Here is a 17,308-nt window from a genome sequence, read left to right as displayed (position 1 = left end):
ACCAGTATCACTTAAAGATTTACTTTTATTTAAGCATATGCCTGTGTGAGTTTATGTGCACCGTATGCATGCCAGAGGGTTTTACAGACAATTTTAAGTTGTCCATGTAGGTGCAGTATTTGTTTTTAGCCAATTAGCCATCTCTCCAGCCTAGATCGTCAGGTCCAGTATCACTTAAATAGAAGACAAATACAAAAATAAAATCTGATTACCTATCATTGCCTGCCTGAAGGTTCCAAGCCTGAATGCATGTCTCTCCCATTGTCAGTGTGTGAGTCACACAAAAGTTGAGTGGTATGAGGCATCCTTCTGGGAAGAGAAGAGAGTGGAGAAAAATCGGAGAAAAGAACACCTGATGTGTTTTTTGTTTTTTGGTTATTTTGGTTTTTTTGGAAACAGGGGATCACAGAGTGTTATCCAGTCTTGACTCAGGCTTGTGGGTGCAAGTAACCTTTGCCTCGGCCTCCCAAGTATCTGTATATCCATAGCACTATGCTATTTAAAATCATGCCATGTATCAATATTACAGTGTCATTTCCCTATAGATAGGAAACTGCATAGTGCTGCTTTAGAATATATGAGTTTTTTTGCTTGCTTTATTTGAATATCTATCTTTTTTTTTAAATAGGGAGAAAAATGAAAGATACTATTGTGTCCTTTTCAACGATGAACACCATTCCTATGATCATGTGATATACAGTCTGCAAAGAGCTCTTGACTGTGAGCTTGCAGAGGCTCAGTTGCACACCACTGCCATAGACAAAGAGGTTCGTGATCACCATATGACTTACGTTGCTGTCCTCATCCACTTCTACCATTCAGGTGTTAACTGCTTTTTAAAAAGATGGTTCATTATAGACTTAGCATGGGTAGTTAACTTCCCTGGACATGAGTTAACTGTTGTACTCTTGAACTCCCAGCAACTATGATTACCTGAACAGGATTAGATCTGCCAGCATAGCCTCATGGATGAGGAGGGGAGAGTGTGAGGCCCCACTGCTTCCTGAGGACTGGCAGCAGTTAGTGGTTGCTGGGGGTTAGGGTAATCATTTTCTTCAGTGATATTGTCACTAAGTTTGTTCATACGCCAGTAAATAACTCCTTATCCTTGATCACTCAAACAGCTATAATTAAACTTGGTGACTTAGCAAATAAAAGGACACAAACATAGTAGAGGATTTGTTTGGAAGAAGGGTTTTAACATGAGAGAGGGCAGGATAAAAGATGAGAATGGCAGTTGAAATGACCAAATTTATTATATACACAAAATTTTCAAAAACTTAAAATTTTTGTCTAGGATTTGATCTGGGATTTTGCCCATTCATACTTTGCCCTTGAACTATATCTTTAGTTTGGTGTTTGTTTTGAGACAGGGCACTGGTAGCCCAGCTGGCCTTAAACTTGATATGGAGCTGAGGGAGCTGAGGGTAATCTTGAACTCCTCATCCTCCTACCTCCATTTGCTGAGTTCTGGGATCATGAGGATTGTCAGCCTTATTGGTTTAGCTCCCCCCATGCCATCCCCAACTCCGATTTTGTTGTCGTTGTTCTTTTGAGACAGCTCTGACTGTCTTGGAATTCACTATGTAGATCAGGCTAGCATCAGAATCATAAGTATCTGCTTGCCTCTGCCTCCTAAGTGCTGGGGTAAAGGAGTGCAGCACCAGGTCCAGTTGGCTTAGCCCTTCTTTAGACTCAGTCTCACGTAGCCTGGGCTGCCTTTCAGTTTGAGATCTTCCTGCCTCCTGCTTGCTGGAGTCACATTCTTCCGGTGTCATACCTGGATTTTATTTTAGCGTCATCGTAATTGACAGTCATCAAGTCGGTGGGTTGTGTGTTACTCATTGACTGTGATTATCATCCCCCTGCCTCATTCTTATTTCCCTTACAATTAGGGTCGCCGCGCTGTCAAAGCAGGTGTGTATGCTGCTTGCCAGGAAGCAAAGGAGGATATAAAGGTAATTGTCTGAATTAGCTACAAAGAGAAGTTCAAAAGGAAACACAGATTTATTTCTAGGAGCCTAAGTAGAAAAGCCGAGTGATCTTATTGTTGCCATGGTTGGTGTCATGAGTAAAAACATGTCTGGCAGCTTGGCAGTTGAAGGCTCTGTGGCTTCCTTTATGAAGTGTAGGTTACTAAAGCACAGTTTAGAGCCTGCCCTCACTCCTCCTGTCATTTGTAGAGTCACTCAGAAAACGTTTCTCAGCACCCCCTCCACGTGGAAGTGCTGCACTCTGTGGTTATGGCTCACCAGAAATTTGCTCTGCGCCTTGGCTCCTGGATGAACAAAATTATGAGCTATTCAAGTAAGAATGCACCCTGTTTATCTGAATTCTAAGTAACTTGTGTTTTATAAAAATTTTTATTATTGAAATTTCTTATTTCTTGGCCAAGTATCTATTTTGATTGATTTCATCAGGATTACATTTCAAGCGTATAATACCTTAAATTTGTTTTTTAAATGCATATCAAATAACATGTTTTGGTTTTTTTTTTTTGCCTCTTGAGTCTTTGATGACATGATTGTTCTTGGCATCAAACATAGCAAAGTTAATTTTAATCTTTGTACACATTATTACAGAAACACTTTTAGGAGAAATATCATATGAAGAAAATCATTTGCCCTTGTTTGACTTTCTCCATTTGTAGGTGACTTTAGGCAGATATTTTGCCAGGCCTGCCTCATAGAAGAGCCTGGCTCTGAAAATCCCTGTCTTATAAGCAGACTAATGCTTTGGGATGCAAAACTTTATAAAGGTAAGTAGACCTCTACTTATGCTACCTGCAGAGTCAGGGGAAGGTTATAGCTTTATCATAGAACCACAGTCTGTCTTGTGTGACATCAGTTATTGAACACAATTTGTGTTATTTGTGAAGGCAAAGTTAACTAATTTAATTTTTCTGGTTAAAAATCTAGAAGTACTGTCTTTTAACAATAGTGCCTTTCATTTAGGAAGAGCCAGTTGAAAAGTGTTTAATCAGATTCATGTGACAATGCTTTTATTAAAGCAGTGTTTTTAATACTGTAGCAATCCAAACAAGACATAGAAAGTAAAGGTTGAGAGGGAGTCTGAAAGGTACAGAAGAGGAAAGGACAGAGTTAGTGTAGTTCTGAGTTAAATGGTAGAAGAAGATAAAATGCAGCTGGGCTGGAGACGTGGCTCAGAGCTTAGGAAGGAGCACTACTCTTGCAGAGACCCCAAGTTCAGTTCCCAGTACCAAACTCAGGTGGCTCACAGCAGTCTGTAGCTCCAGCTTCAGGAGCTCTGACCTCCTTTTCTAGCCTCTATGAACATCTGCACTCATGTGCACATACCTGCTGCCACACACACCTGCACATAATTAAAAGTAAAATAAAATTTAAAAACACGATGAAAACACAGGTTTGGAGGGATCAACAGTAAGGTGAGTGATGGGAGAGGTACAGAAAATAGAGGAGTTGGTAGTGTCTGTGTGTTTAATTCATGATATTGACTGTATCGCATCTTTGAAGCTGTTGGCATGGTAATTAACAAACAAGACAAAACACCTCTGCTTTGCTATTTCTAATGCCTGGAATAATTTGTCTCTGTCTTGGTGATGCCCTCACTCTCTGCTTCCTAATGATCCACAGGTGCCCGTAAGATCCTTCATGAATTGATCTTTAGTAGTTTTTTTATGGAGATGGAATACAAAAAACTCTTTGCTATGGAATTTGTGAAGGTAATTGCTGTTTATAACTGTAATGTAATTTTTACAAATGAAGTTATAGAAGCAGAGGAATATGTATGAAGCTCATTTTAAATTTTGTTATTAATTTATTAACAATGTATCATTTTATATAACAATAAGTATTTTCACAAATGGTAATAGTTGGATTAGAATTTTAAAGAGAGGATAATTGGAAAATAGACTGCTTCCCAAGGCCAAGCAAAGGCAGGCTATTATAGTCATCCAGAAAGTCACTCTTCTTGTCTTTTTTTCCACTCATTCTTTCTGATCATTTATTTGCCTGCTAGTAAAATTACTGCAGGAATAGAAGTGTCTGCATGAAGGGAATAGTAGAAAAGTGACAGGGGCAGGAATTAGGGGACCAGTATATTTAACTGAGATTAAAAATACAAAAATTAAAATTAAAATTCTTTTATGTTTTTTTATTGATCTGTTTCATGTGCCATACATTATTTTGTCTTTTTTTACTTATTGCCAAAGTATGATTGTGAGGTTACACAGAACAGGGACTTTGAGATTGTTACTTTGCATTATTCAAAGATATATGATGTATTAGCTGTTTTTAATTTAAGATTTATTTACTTTTATTTTGTATATATGAGTATTTCATCCACCTGTATGTTTGTGAACCATGTTTGTGCCTGAAGCCAGAAGAGCGTATCAAATCTCTTGGACCTGGGGTTAGAGATGGTTTTGAGCCACCTTGTAGGTTCTGGGAATGGAACCTGAGTTCTCTGAAAAAGTACCCAGTGCTTTTAACCACTGAGTCATCTCTCCAGCCCTCCATACCCTTCTGAAACATGGTCTCACTACATCAACCTAGCTAGCCTTGAACATACAAGGATCTGCTTGCCTCTGCCTTCCAAGTGCTGAGATGAAAAGTGTGCACTACTGGGCCAGGTAATGCCTTCTGATTTTAATTTTCAGATGGTTCTGAGAGGCATAGGGCATGGAAGAGACAGAACCAAAACTAGAGTTGGAAGCAGAGAGGAAGTAGAATTGTGGGTAAATGATGACATGGGGATGAGATACCTTCTTTGGGTTCTCTAAGCAGATTGCTAACATTTAGGGGCCAGAGAGATGGCTTAAGGGCACTTGTTCTTCCTGAGGACCTAGGTTTTAATTCCTAGCACCAAAATGTTGGCACACTCCAGTTCTAGGTTATTCAAGGTTTTTTTCTGGCCTCCACAAGCACTCCACACTCAAAGGGTGCACAGATACACATAGGCAAGACACCCATACACATAAAATAACAACAGGAATTAAGAACATATATGTATGTCTTGTCCCTTGGAGGTGATAATAGTTCAAGATGTAAATACTTTCTAAAACATTTTAGACATAAGATTATTGGGCCTAGATAGAAGAATATGTGATCTGAGGTGAAATTTTATTCATTATACAAAAACTGATCTTACTTAGATGAGACACAGTTTTTGTTGTATACCATGGTCATCTCTTAAACTATTAGATTCTGTAGAGAAAGATTAAATAGGCAAATTGATTATAACTGTTTAAAAGATGCTTATTACGGGGTAGATGTGGTGTTGACTTTGATCTAACACAGGAGGGCTGGTGTGCACCACTGTGAACCAAAAGCTATTAAGCCCATTCTGCTTAATGGTTGATTGACTCTAATAGGTCTCCTGATTCATATAAGTTGCTAAATACTTTAAGTTTATCCAACTCTGTACTGTTAGAGTAGAAGCTGTGAAACACTGCCTGAGGGGTACTTTTGGTTTTTTGTTTGTTTGTTTGTTTGTTTTGTGTTTTTTAGAAAGGGTAAACTATTGTACTCTGCCATGATTTTCAGCTGTGTCTTTTGAATTTAAAGTTAATAAATAGTCTATCTCTGCTAGATCAAGTAGTTGAATTCATATGCTAGTCTTCTGTTTCTTGTTCTTGATGGTGTTTTTGTCAACTGTGATAACGATACCAGAAGTCTGTTAACTTGTCATCTTATGTGCTGTGTCATATTTGAGGCCATTACTAAAGTTTAGAATTGAAAGGTTTTAGTAGTGGTTTGCAATGGGTTCTCTGCTTGCATCTTTCAGTATTATAAGCAACTGCAGAAAGAGTATATCAGTGATGACCATGAGAGGAGTATCTCCATCACTGCGCTGTCTGTTCAGATGTTTACTGTCCCGACCTTGGTATGTATGGGGTGTTCTCAGGAAAACTTGCTGAGCTTCTTAAAACTTTCACTTGATGGGGATCAAATTAAAATCATGTGATAATCACACATTTGGACTGCTTTCATTTGGAAATTTTAATAATACTTTAGTGGTATCTACCTGGGTAATAACTCTAGTGGTACCCAGGGAGAACATAACTGGAAACTCCCCTTGTCCAGATGGTCCCGTCCCGTCTTTGATTTCTTACTCTCTGAATTGTTGTCTTTCTAATACCAAAACCTTGCATTTTTAATTTTTTGCCTTTCTTTTGTTCTTTGGTCATTTTTTGGGTAGATAGATGCATTAAATTAAAAACTGAGAAGGGGAGAGCATGCCCAGCAGACCCTCTGTGAGACTGAGAAGGGGAGAGCATGCCCAGCAGACCCTCTATAAAATTGAGAAGGGGAGAGCATGCCCAGCAGACCCTCTGTAAAACTGAGAAAGGGAGAGCATGCCCAGCAGACCCTCTGTAAGACTGAGAAGGGAAGAGCATGCCCAGCAGACCCTCTGTGAGAAGGGGAGAGCATGCCCAGCAGACCCTCTGTGAGATGCTGCTGCATTGGCCTGGGAGGAAAAAGGACTGCTTCCTTTTTCTGCTGTTTAGTTTTCTGTTTCTTCTTGAAAGTCTGATTAACTCTCCCTATTTCCCGTTTCAAAGGGCCAAAAGAAAGGATAGGGAAGAGAATTGAATTGGGGTGAAGGAGAAATACCAGATAGATAACAATATGAAAGAAGTTGTGAAAGTTAACTTTTTTCTCCATTGCTCATGGTATGATTGCAGATGATAAACATTTGCTTAGATAAGCTGGGTAATAGGTTTGGCATAATTCACATAGGTGTTTCCCAGGTACTGAAGAAAAGGGAATTTTACTTCTAGAAACTAATTTTTACACTAAGAGTATCGCTCAATAGTATAACATTTGCCTAGCATCTACAAGGCTTGGGGTTCGATTTCAACACTGAAAATAAAGATAAAACCCAAACCCTAGAAATTAACTTCTGAAATAGTTGCTATTCTTTAAAGACTAGGAACTTATTTTACTGTTCAATAAACATTTTTTCAGCTGAGCATGGTGGCACACACCTTTAGTTCCAGCATTCAGGATGTAGAGGCAGGCAGATGACTATGGGTTCAAGGTAAGCCTGGTTTACATAGTGAGCTCCAGGCCAGCCAAGGCTACATAGTGAGACCCAGCCTCTAAATAATAAATATGCATTTGTTTAAAAAAATTATCTCTGGCCAGGCATGGTGGTGCATTCTTTTAATCGTAGCACTTGGGAGGAAAGTGGAAGCAGAAGAGTCTTTGTGAGTTTGAAGCCAGCCTGGCCTCTGTAGCAAGTTTCAGGTTATTTAGAACTAAAATAGAGAGACCCTGCCTCTAAAACAAACAGGTTATTTATAGGTGTGCTTTTTTTTTTTTAACTGCGACAGGAAGAATTTTAAGTTTGAAGCCAGTCTAGGTGCATAGTGAGATGCTATTTCAAAAACAAAATGAAATGCTGGTTAACCAAATAAGTGAATAAATTAAGTCCATACCGTGGTGAAATAATGCTAAGACAATATTTTTGAAATATTCTACAGGCCCGACATCTTATTGAAGAGCAGAATGTTATTTCTGTCATTACTGAAACTCTGCTAGAAGTTTTACCTGAATACTTGGACAGGAACAATAAATTCAACTTCCAGGGTTATAGCCAGGACAAACTGGGAAGAGTGTATGCAGTAATATGTGACCTAAAGTAAGTGGTTGGAGCTAAAAGGTGAGGGCATGTGTTGAACAGTGCACTTGCTTGCTTGCTCTGTCGTATAAGTAAATGTTTGAACCTCTTGCTGACTAGGATTCTCTGTACCTGATGCCAAGCACAAGAAATTGTAATTGCCACATGCTAATGCAATTGGCTCCACATCTGGAGATCCAGCCAACAACTTGAAATTGGAAGTAATAAAAAGATGGTTAATTCTGTATGAACTTGTACAGTTTTTTTTTGTTTTTATTTTAAAACACTGTAGTATAACAGCTGTTTATAGGACATTGCTTTGTATAGGTATTAAATTGCCTGTGATCTATACAGGTTATTTGTAAATACTTTGTTGTTGTGAGTATCTAGGAAATGGGATCTTGGATCAGTCTCCCATGAGTAACAACAGACTTCTGTAAATATCTTCAGCAAAGTCTTACTGACTGTAAACATAGCATAAAGAAGGACCCGAGGACAGGCCCACCACTGTCCTTGGGCCGTCAAGCGACTCCACACTGTAATTTCCACACTTTGCACTTATCCTTCTTCACTTACACATTTCATGGTTTTGTCCCCCTCATATACTTAATAATTTGTTTTTCTTTTTACTTTTCTTTTCACCTATATACTAGCCTTTTGATACTTATCAGAGTTCCTTTAATTAAATTTAATTTAATTAAAATTTTCTCCCAGAAGAGGATGAGAACTTCTTTTTTTAAACTAAAATTTGGGGCTGCTGGGATGGCTTAGTGGTCAAGAACACTGGCTGCGCTTCCCGAGGTCCTGAGTTGAATTCCAGCAACCATATGGTGGCTCATGACCATCTGAAAAAGGGATGTGATGCCCTCTTGTGGCATGCAGGTGAACATGCAGACAGCAGTCATTTATTAAGGAAAACAAACTAAATTTTGCAGGCTAGAGAGATCATTCAATGTTTAAAGGCACATACTACTCTTGCAGAGGATCTGTATTCAGTTCCTACTACCCACATCAGGTGACTCAAAACCGTCTTTAACTTCAGCTCCAGGGGATTTCACTGTCTCTCTGGTCTTTGTAGGCAGTTGCAAACATGTGTACACACATGCACACCCACTCAATGCACATCATTGAAAAATAATTTTTAAAACTCTTAAAGTAAAATTAGAATCACATGATAGAACTATTCTGATTATTAAAATAAATTTTCCATTTACTTTAGAAATGGTGAATGTTACAAAAATTCTGATAGATCAACTATTTAATAAATCATGGACTTCAAAAAAGTCTTGGATGTTCTAGACCTTGCTATATAGATTAGGCTGGCTTTGAACTCATAGAGATCTTCTTGCCTCTGCCTCACATGTGCTGGGACTAAAGGTATACACTAACAGGTCTGGCTCATAATTATATTTTTAATTTTTAATGTATAGTTACCACATTGACTGAAAAAAAAAAAAGGAGAAATTAAACCACAATCTCCACTGTTTTTACAATTCGGACTCTTTTCTGTACTTCCTTTTGTAGCTCTTTTTGCTTGTTTGTTTCTATGTGGCTAATGCTGGATTATAGTATTCGTTGCATTTTCCCAATATTCTTTAAATTTCAAAGATGGAGTACATCTTATTCATACTTATTTTCCCAGTCCCTCTTATACAGGAGCGCACGTGTGTGTGTGTGTGTGTGTGTGTGTGTGTGTGTGTGTGTGTGTATCAGGAATGCAGTTTTATTCAGTAAGTGTAAGATAGTTTTTTAATAGTTGTTGATCATACCTGAAACTTATTTCATGATTAACTTTGTTCCCATTGAAAGCAGTTATTATTTTTTTCAGCCAAAAGAAATACTGATTTGATGAGTTGTAGGTTGGCACGAGCTTGTTCATTTCTCCAAATTTGTACATCCTAATGTCAGGGCGTAGTGCCACGTGAGTTTACACTCTTCTTTCAGATTCTGGGCTCTGAAGTCCTGGAGGTAGGAAGTTAGCTTGAAATCCTTGTGCCTGAAAGGTTTTGCCTTGGCCTTTGGGCAGTGGTTATGACAAGTCTGAGGAAATCGTGTACTACATCCATCTACAGGTGTTGTCCTATGACAGGCCTGCACTGTGACACTCTAGGTTGCTCCATTAATCTGAAGTAGAATTTAGAAAGCCAGGCTTAGCCTTGATTGTGGTCTTGTAGTGATTCCCTAATCTTGCCAGTTTTATATAAATAAAGCCAAATAAACAGCTCTAGTTCTGCCCAGAGGTTATAATTACTGTAAGAAATTAGACATTGTCTGTAACCCTGAGAACCTTAAGGTCATCTCAGACTAAAGAAGTCAACTATTTCTTTTTCTGTTGAAATGATAGGTACATCCTGATTAGCAAGCCTATCATATGGACAGAAAGATTAAGATCACAGTTCCTGGAAGGTTTCCGGTCTTTTCTGAAGATTCTTACCTGTATGCAGGTATGATAATTCTTTGGTGTACCAATAAAATAAATTAGTTTAAAAAAAATCCATCTCCTTTTTTCCTCCCATTTTATTTTAAGATTTATTTTTATTTTATTTGTATGAGTTATCTGTTTTTTATAAATAAAAAAAAGATTTATTTTTATTTATTTTATTTTATTTTAAGATTTATTTTTATTTTATTTGTATGAGTTATCTGTTGCTGTTATCTGTAACAGTTGAACTGGGTTCACCTGCAAGAGAGACTGAGGATGGGGAAAGGGCAGGAAGAGATGAAGCCAGGACAAAGTTCTCTGATCAAGGCTCAAAGTTTAATGTTGACCATAAAATAAAAAGTGGGAGACCAGGCAAGCTGGGGCCCAGGGGAAAGGGTACAAGTATCTTCGCTGAGTATGCACCATGTGCATGCCTGGTGTCTTGTGTACCAGAGAGAGTGTTGAGTCCCCTAGAACTTGAATTTCAGGTTGTTGTGAGCCACCATATGGGTGTTGGGATTCAAACTCGGGTCTTCTAGAAGAGCAGTCTGTTTTCTTTCCAGCCCTTTTTTTTTTCAGTTTTTAAAAAAGAAGTAAATTGTGGTTTTCATAAAAGAAAACTTCCGTAATGTAGTAGAAATAGGATATAAACACTAACTTGTGTGTGTGTGTGTATATGTGTGTGTACAATGGTGCTACTGTTAATGCTTGTTGAATGCTTACCACATAGTAAGACTACATAAATATCTTTAGCTTATAGGTTTATTTTCTGTTATGATTCTTGTTTTCCACATGAGGGTATGACTGCTGATATTTATAGTCATATACCCATGAACTGTGTACTTTGGAAAGCTGGTGTTCTAACTCATGCATTCTGTATTGTAGTACATGTAATTACAATGTATTACATGTAACTTGTATATTCATCATGTTAAAATAAAATACTATGCATTTATGAACATAAATGCTGGTGTTTTTATATTTTGCCATAGAGGACTAACAACAGGAAATGCTCTGGTTGAACTAGTCTTTCCTTGCAGGGAATGGAAGAAATCAGAAGACAAGTTGGACAACACATTGAAGTAGATCCTGACTGGGAGGCCGCCATCGCTATACAGATGCAACTAAAGAATATTTTACTCATGTTCCAAGAGTGGTGTGCTTGTGATGTAAGTTAAAGGATTTGGTAGTAGGAGTACTGTCTTTGAGTGCTCTAATAGTTATTAGAAGCATAATTTTGTGCTACAGTTTTCTTGATATAAAAGTTTATAATGTGACTGTCTTAGTTACTTAAAATTATGTTACTAAGTATAAAAAGAAATTTTATTCTCTTATATTTGATTAGAAAATGTGTCTCAGGATCTGCCTTGGGGGATGGAGAAATGATTCAGCTCTTAAGAGTACTTGATGCCTTTTCAGAAGACCTGGGTTCAATTCCCAGCATTCACAGTGGCTCACAACTATCTGTAACTCCAGTTCCAAGGGTTCTGACACCTCTTCTGACCTCTACAGGCAGTGTACATACATGATACACAGATATACATGCAGGTGAAACAGCCATACACATAAGAGTAATTTTTTTTAAAAAAATGTATCTTGGGACTACTGGAAAGATGGTTTAGTGTCTAAGAGTGCATAGTATTTTGTCTTTGCCATGCAAGCATAAGGACCTGTGTTCTGTTGAGCTCCAGTATCCACATAAAAAGACAGCCATTGTTGTGGGCTATTGTCATTTCAGTGCTGGGAGCATTGTGGAGACATGAGGTTCCCAGGGGCTTGATTGCCAACCACCCTAGCTAACAGGTGAGCTCAGGTTCCAGTAAAAGACACAAAGCAGATGCTCCTCAGGGATAACAACCCAAAGTTACATTGTCTCCATAGACTTATGGACACATGCATCACACACACACCACACACACACATACCACACACACACACACCACACATACACACCACTCACACACCACACACCCCCACACCTCACACATACACATCACACACACACACAGCACACACACACACCACACATACACACCACTCACACACACACCCACAAAACCATATTCCAGATTTCTGCACCACCAACCCCAAGAGACTATGACTTTATTTACTTATTCATGTGTATGTACCCATTTGTACAGATATAGAATCTAGAGGTTGGCATTGGGTGCCTTCTCTCTTTACACCTTATTGAGACAGTGTCGCTCACTGAACTTAGGTCTTAACCATTTTAGCTGGACTGGCTGGCTAGCAAGCCCTGTGAGATCTTCTCTCTGTCCCCCAGCCCCCAGCACTGTGGTTACAGGTAGCCACCAGATCCAACTTTTATGTTGGTACTTGAGACACAAATTTAGGTCCTTAGCACAGCAAGCACTTTACCCACTGAGTCATCTTTGTGGTTACTCATTTATTTTTACTGAGCAGGTTGCCATTTTGAGTCAGTTCCATCATTCCCTCCAGGTTTTCTGTGTAGACCAAATAATCTGACCAGGTTTCTCCATGTCTTCAACACTCAGTCTCCACCTTTTAGTTTCTTGTATCTAAACCAATACCTTTTCCAAGGTACTTGGTTCCAAATTATACTTCTTTTCCTGGGATTTGTCCCCTCAGTTTTCTTCATCTTTTTTTTTCTCCACTTACTCACCTACCTATGGGTACATAGGACCCCTGTCCTTTAGAACAGTAGAAGCCCCTTGCGGAGACAGGAAGGTACTGGCTATTGGCTCAGGACTTCCAAGACCAAGTTCACAGTACAAAGGAGATTTATTTTCCCCTAAGGGATAAAGGGCAGGGACTAAGAGACAAAGACAGGAGATAAAGGATGAAGAAAGGAGGAAGAGATATTTGTTGGGGTGGGGTTGGGGATGGTGGGTGGGTATCCAGGGCAACAAAGGCTGCCTCTGGAGAGAGAGGAGACAGAAGTGGCCCATAGGCAAATGATGGTTTATAGAGGTCGAAGGAGAAACCCTCATGTTAGGATGAGGTGTGGTCGAATAAGGGAGGGCATAGACCTTAGTGGCTGGCTTTAGGAATATAATATGATGGTTTTTAGCTAGGCAGAGGGAGTGAAGGAGACGGGTGAGGAATCCCTCTCCCTTGGCTTTTTACAAGCCCACACAACCCTAACAGTTTCATTATCAGTTATCAAGCTCAATTGGTTATTGCCTTTTTCCCAATTCCTTCTTCTTGACAAAAGAATGTCCCGGTATTCTTTTTATAAAGGTCTTTCATTAATTAAAGGCATCAGCTGCCTGAGCTGAACTTCCACTTTAGTTGGTATGCAGACAGTTGTACTTAGACTAACATATTTTTTATATTCAGACTCAGAATATCTTAAATTGATTTGTTACCACTTCTTTTAATTTCAAACTTGTATTCTCTCATCTTGACTTTCCTTGTTCTGTTATTAGCATTGCTATTAAAATGTTCTTCCTTACAAGAAATCTCAGAGCATATTCTATGTTTGATAATCAATATGCTGGAACTTCAGAGGAATGTCCTCCAAATGTACTTGGCTATGGAGTCCCTTTCTCAGAATAAGCAGTGTGAGAAGCACACTGAACTGGAGCTGAGTGACGGGCGCTTCTCTTTTCCTACTGTGCTCACTCAGATTTGATTTTCCTGTGTCCCAAATGTGTGCCATCTCCCTATTAGTGTCTCTGTCTCCTCAGTTTATCTTTTTCTTTCTTCACCTCTGGTGACTCACATTAATTCTCTAATACATATTGACTCCATTACACTGTAGACACTATCAATATATTTACATACTGCAGTGTTTCCAGCTTAATGTTCAGTAACTCCACCCATAAAACCTTTGATTCATGGTTTCAATTATTTTCCACTGTTTGAATAGGAGTTGTATTCCCCCTTTTTTAAATTAGATTTTTCCTGAGAATGTGTCTTTCTTATCTTCCCCATTAAATTCTTTCTGTGTGTATTGTGAGGGACCAAGCCTAGGGATTTACTTATTAGAAACATCTGCTGGATGTGTTAGTACACATCTTTAATCCCAGGAGGCAGAGGCAGGTGGATTTCTATGAGTTTGAGGCTAGCCTGGTCTATAAAGCTAGTTCCAGGACAGCCAGGACTGTTACACAGAGAAACCCTGTCTTGAAAAGTCAAAAAAGAAAAAGAAGGAAAGAAGGAAGGAAGGGAGAGAGGGAGGGAGGGAGAAAAGAAGGAAAGAAGGAATGAATGAAGGAAGGAAGCATGCTTTGCCAGTTACTTTTCTGTAAGTTTTAAGAAATACCACCCCCATCCCCATGTGCTTGCACACATGTATGTATATTTTTCTTTTCCTTCAGGTCAAACACATGCTATGTCAAAACTTTTCCACTGAGCTCCATCCCTACACAAATATTCTCTCTCTCTCTCTCTCTCTCTCTCTCTCTCTCTCTCTCTCTCTCTCTCTCTCTCTGTGTGTGTGTATGTGTGTTTGTGTGTCTATTTTGAGGACCCATTGGAAAGCTACTTTGAAAAGTATGTCTTTCCAATTATACTTGTTTTTTTGACCTTTTGAAGATAATTATATCATTTAGTTGGTGCCTACAATTTTTACTCTGATTATAAATGTTTATATTTTATATTTCCTCTGGATTTACATCCTATGGAGGTAACTCTGGGAATACATAGAACAATTTTGTGCTTATATTAATAAATATTTATTAAGTAGTAGATGACAAAGTAGCTGACTTATCAATATATTTGTATTTTCTTTTACCTTAGGAAGATCTCTTACTAGTGGCTTATAAAGAATGTCACAAAGCTGTAATGAGGTGCAGTACAAATTTCATGTCTAGTACCAAGACAGTTGTACAATTGTGTGGTCATATTTTGGAAACCAAATCCTACAAAGTGTCTGAGGACCTTGTAAGCATACATCTACCACTGTCTAGAACTCTTGCTGGTAAGTGATTTTGGTTTTTTATGTGTTTCTGGTAACTTTTCTAGATAGTCTGAATAGAACAGTAATTTCTCTTTTTCATTGTTCCATATACTACCATTAGATGCTGGAGTTAAAGACTGTCATTATTTCTGACCTTGGAGAGCTGTCACCACAATATTTATCCAAGGAAGTTTACTCATACGTTATTCTTACCCAAGGACCAACTTTTCTATCAACTACCCAGTTTCTAAATATTTATAATTTTTGATTTTTATATAAACTTATACCAAAACACAGATTAGGTTTCAATTCTTTTGATATTTCTTTTTATCTTTTAAATTACATTTGTGTATTTATTTCTATTTTGGGTGGGGGAGTGATATGCTATGGTGAATGTATGAAGATCAGAAGATATCTTATGGGAGTTCATTTTCTCTTCCACCATGTGAGTTCTGGGGATTGAACTCAGGTCACTGGGTTTGACAGCAAGCACCTTTACCCACTGAGCCATCTTTCTGGCCCTCTTGATTTTTCTTTAAGAATAGAATAAACATCTGGAGAAGCAGGCTTTTAGTTTTATATGGTTTGTATACAATGTAAGATGTTGTACAACGTAGGATTGTGTTTTGGTAATCTTATATTTCAAAATTAGAAGTCAAACATTTTCATTTGGGAGTGTCATTTATAAACTTAGTAAGAATGTGGATGTGTTGGGAGATGGACTGGAGATTGAATTTAAGGCTTCCTGCCTGCTAGGCAAACACTCTGAGATACACCCTCAAGTCTAGTGAAAATACATTTAAACAACCCAACTTTCCCAAATGTTATGAGTTAACTAAAAATACACTAAGAGGGTTTAATTGCTTTCCTCTTTTCTTTTTTCTTCTTTTAAATGATTTAGGTCTTCATGTACGTTTAAGCAGACTAGGTGCTGTTTCAAGACTGCATGAATTTGTGCCTTTTGTAAGTGACTCTTAAGTATATTCTAGTCATCTCTGTTGGTGGGTGGGGAAGAAAACCATATTTTTAACCTCGTTGAATACTCACATTTGGTCACTTCACAGCAGAATGCTTCATGTTGAAATCTGAATTCCGAATGCAAGCTCTCCCATTTTACGTACTTCTTAAGTCTTGGCATGTGTCCTGTGAGAAATAATGAAACGGAGCTCACTGTGTTTCAGGATGGCTTTCAAGTAGAGGTCCTTGTGGAGTACCCTTTGCGGTGTCTGGTGCTGGTTGCTCAGGTTGTTGCCGAGATGTGGCGAAGAAACGGACTCTCTCTCATTAGCCAGGTATGGTACAGTCTATTATGCCCATCTGTGAATGAGTTCCCTTTTTAAAATATTATTCTAGGTTTATTTTCCTCCAAGTCCATAGAGTTTGCCAAATATTTGCTCTTATTTGCTTGTGTAATCTCTTAGATATAAAAATTCTGGGGATCCTGTAAGTGTTTCTTTTTTTTCCTATTTAATATTTATCCCATCTGAATTAATATGAAGCTAGCCTGTAAGAGCACAGGAGTCTCCCATTAACTTATTCTTTGAGACATTGAGTCTTCCCACCAACTGTCCTATTTTCATTCTCTCTCTCTCTTTCTCTTTCTCTCTCTCTCTCTCTCCCTCTCCCTCTCCCTCTCCCTCTCCCTCTCCCTCTCCCTCTCCCTCTCCCTCTCCCTCTCCCTCTCCCTCTCCCTCTCCCTCTCTCTCTCTCTCTCTCTCTCTCTCTCTCTGTGTGTGTGTGTGTATTTGTGTTTTGTCTGTTTGTATGTTTGAGCACCACGTATGACATGCAGTATCAATGGGACTAAAGTGATAGATGATTGTGAGTTGCCTGCCATGTGGGTGCTGGCAATCAAACTCAGGTCGTTGGGAATGGTATCAGATGCTATTAACCCCTAAAGTCATCTCTTTAGCCCCTATTTGTCCTTTTGCTATTGGTTTGGTTTTGTTTCTATGGTAGTCATTGAATCTGCCCTAATCAAAGCCGACCCTATAGGCTGAGAATGTAACTCAGTGCTAAAATTCTTGTGTGCGGATCTGGGTTCAGCCCCCAGCACCATTTAAAAACAACAACAGCAATGACTACCTTAATTATTTTTCCTTATGTTTTAGGGAAAATGGGAGAAGTGCTTTTCTTAAAAAAATCAGAGAACAACTTTTAAAGATACCACTTAGACAAAAATGGTGTTATAATTTCTTTTTTTGATTCTCTTTTTCTCTTTCCTTTTCTTTCTTTCTTTTTTTTTTTCTTTTTTTGGTGAGAAAGATTGAATCCACTTCCCTATACATGACCGGCAGACATTATTGTTACTCTTGTTTTAAAACAGGATCTTTGTATCCCAGACTGAGCTCAAACCTATGAAACCTCCTATCTCAGCTTCCCATGTGCTATTACAT

General features: G+C 38.5%; 1 protein-coding gene across 1 annotated transcript in view; it reads left to right on the top strand.

Moving 5' to 3' along the window:
- The window catches only part of Ubr1 (ubiquitin protein ligase E3 component n-recognin 1), a 112,304-nt gene that overhangs the window by 29,867 nt on the left and 65,129 nt on the right, over positions 1–17,308 (top strand). The window contains exons 6-17 of the mRNA XM_034494620.2: positions 629–767; positions 1,896–1,958; positions 2,184–2,307; positions 2,651–2,758; positions 3,615–3,703; positions 5,767–5,865; positions 7,469–7,626; positions 9,950–10,049; positions 11,068–11,196; positions 14,753–14,933; positions 15,814–15,875; positions 16,094–16,204. Coding sequence (XP_034350511.1) covers positions 629–767; positions 1,896–1,958; positions 2,184–2,307; positions 2,651–2,758; positions 3,615–3,703; positions 5,767–5,865; positions 7,469–7,626; positions 9,950–10,049; positions 11,068–11,196; positions 14,753–14,933; positions 15,814–15,875; positions 16,094–16,204 — 1,363 coding nt within the window. The remainder of the gene's footprint in view (positions 1–628; positions 768–1,895; positions 1,959–2,183; positions 2,308–2,650; positions 2,759–3,614; positions 3,704–5,766; positions 5,866–7,468; positions 7,627–9,949; positions 10,050–11,067; positions 11,197–14,752; positions 14,934–15,813; positions 15,876–16,093; positions 16,205–17,308) is intronic.

The sequence above is a fragment of the Arvicanthis niloticus genome, chromosome 2, assembly GCF_011762505.2.
Source record: "Arvicanthis niloticus isolate mArvNil1 chromosome 2, mArvNil1.pat.X, whole genome shotgun sequence".
Taxonomy (NCBI): Eukaryota; Metazoa; Chordata; class Mammalia; order Rodentia; family Muridae; genus Arvicanthis; species Arvicanthis niloticus.
Note: the sequence above shows the minus strand (reverse complement) of the source record. Positions and strands in the feature narration are given on the sequence as shown.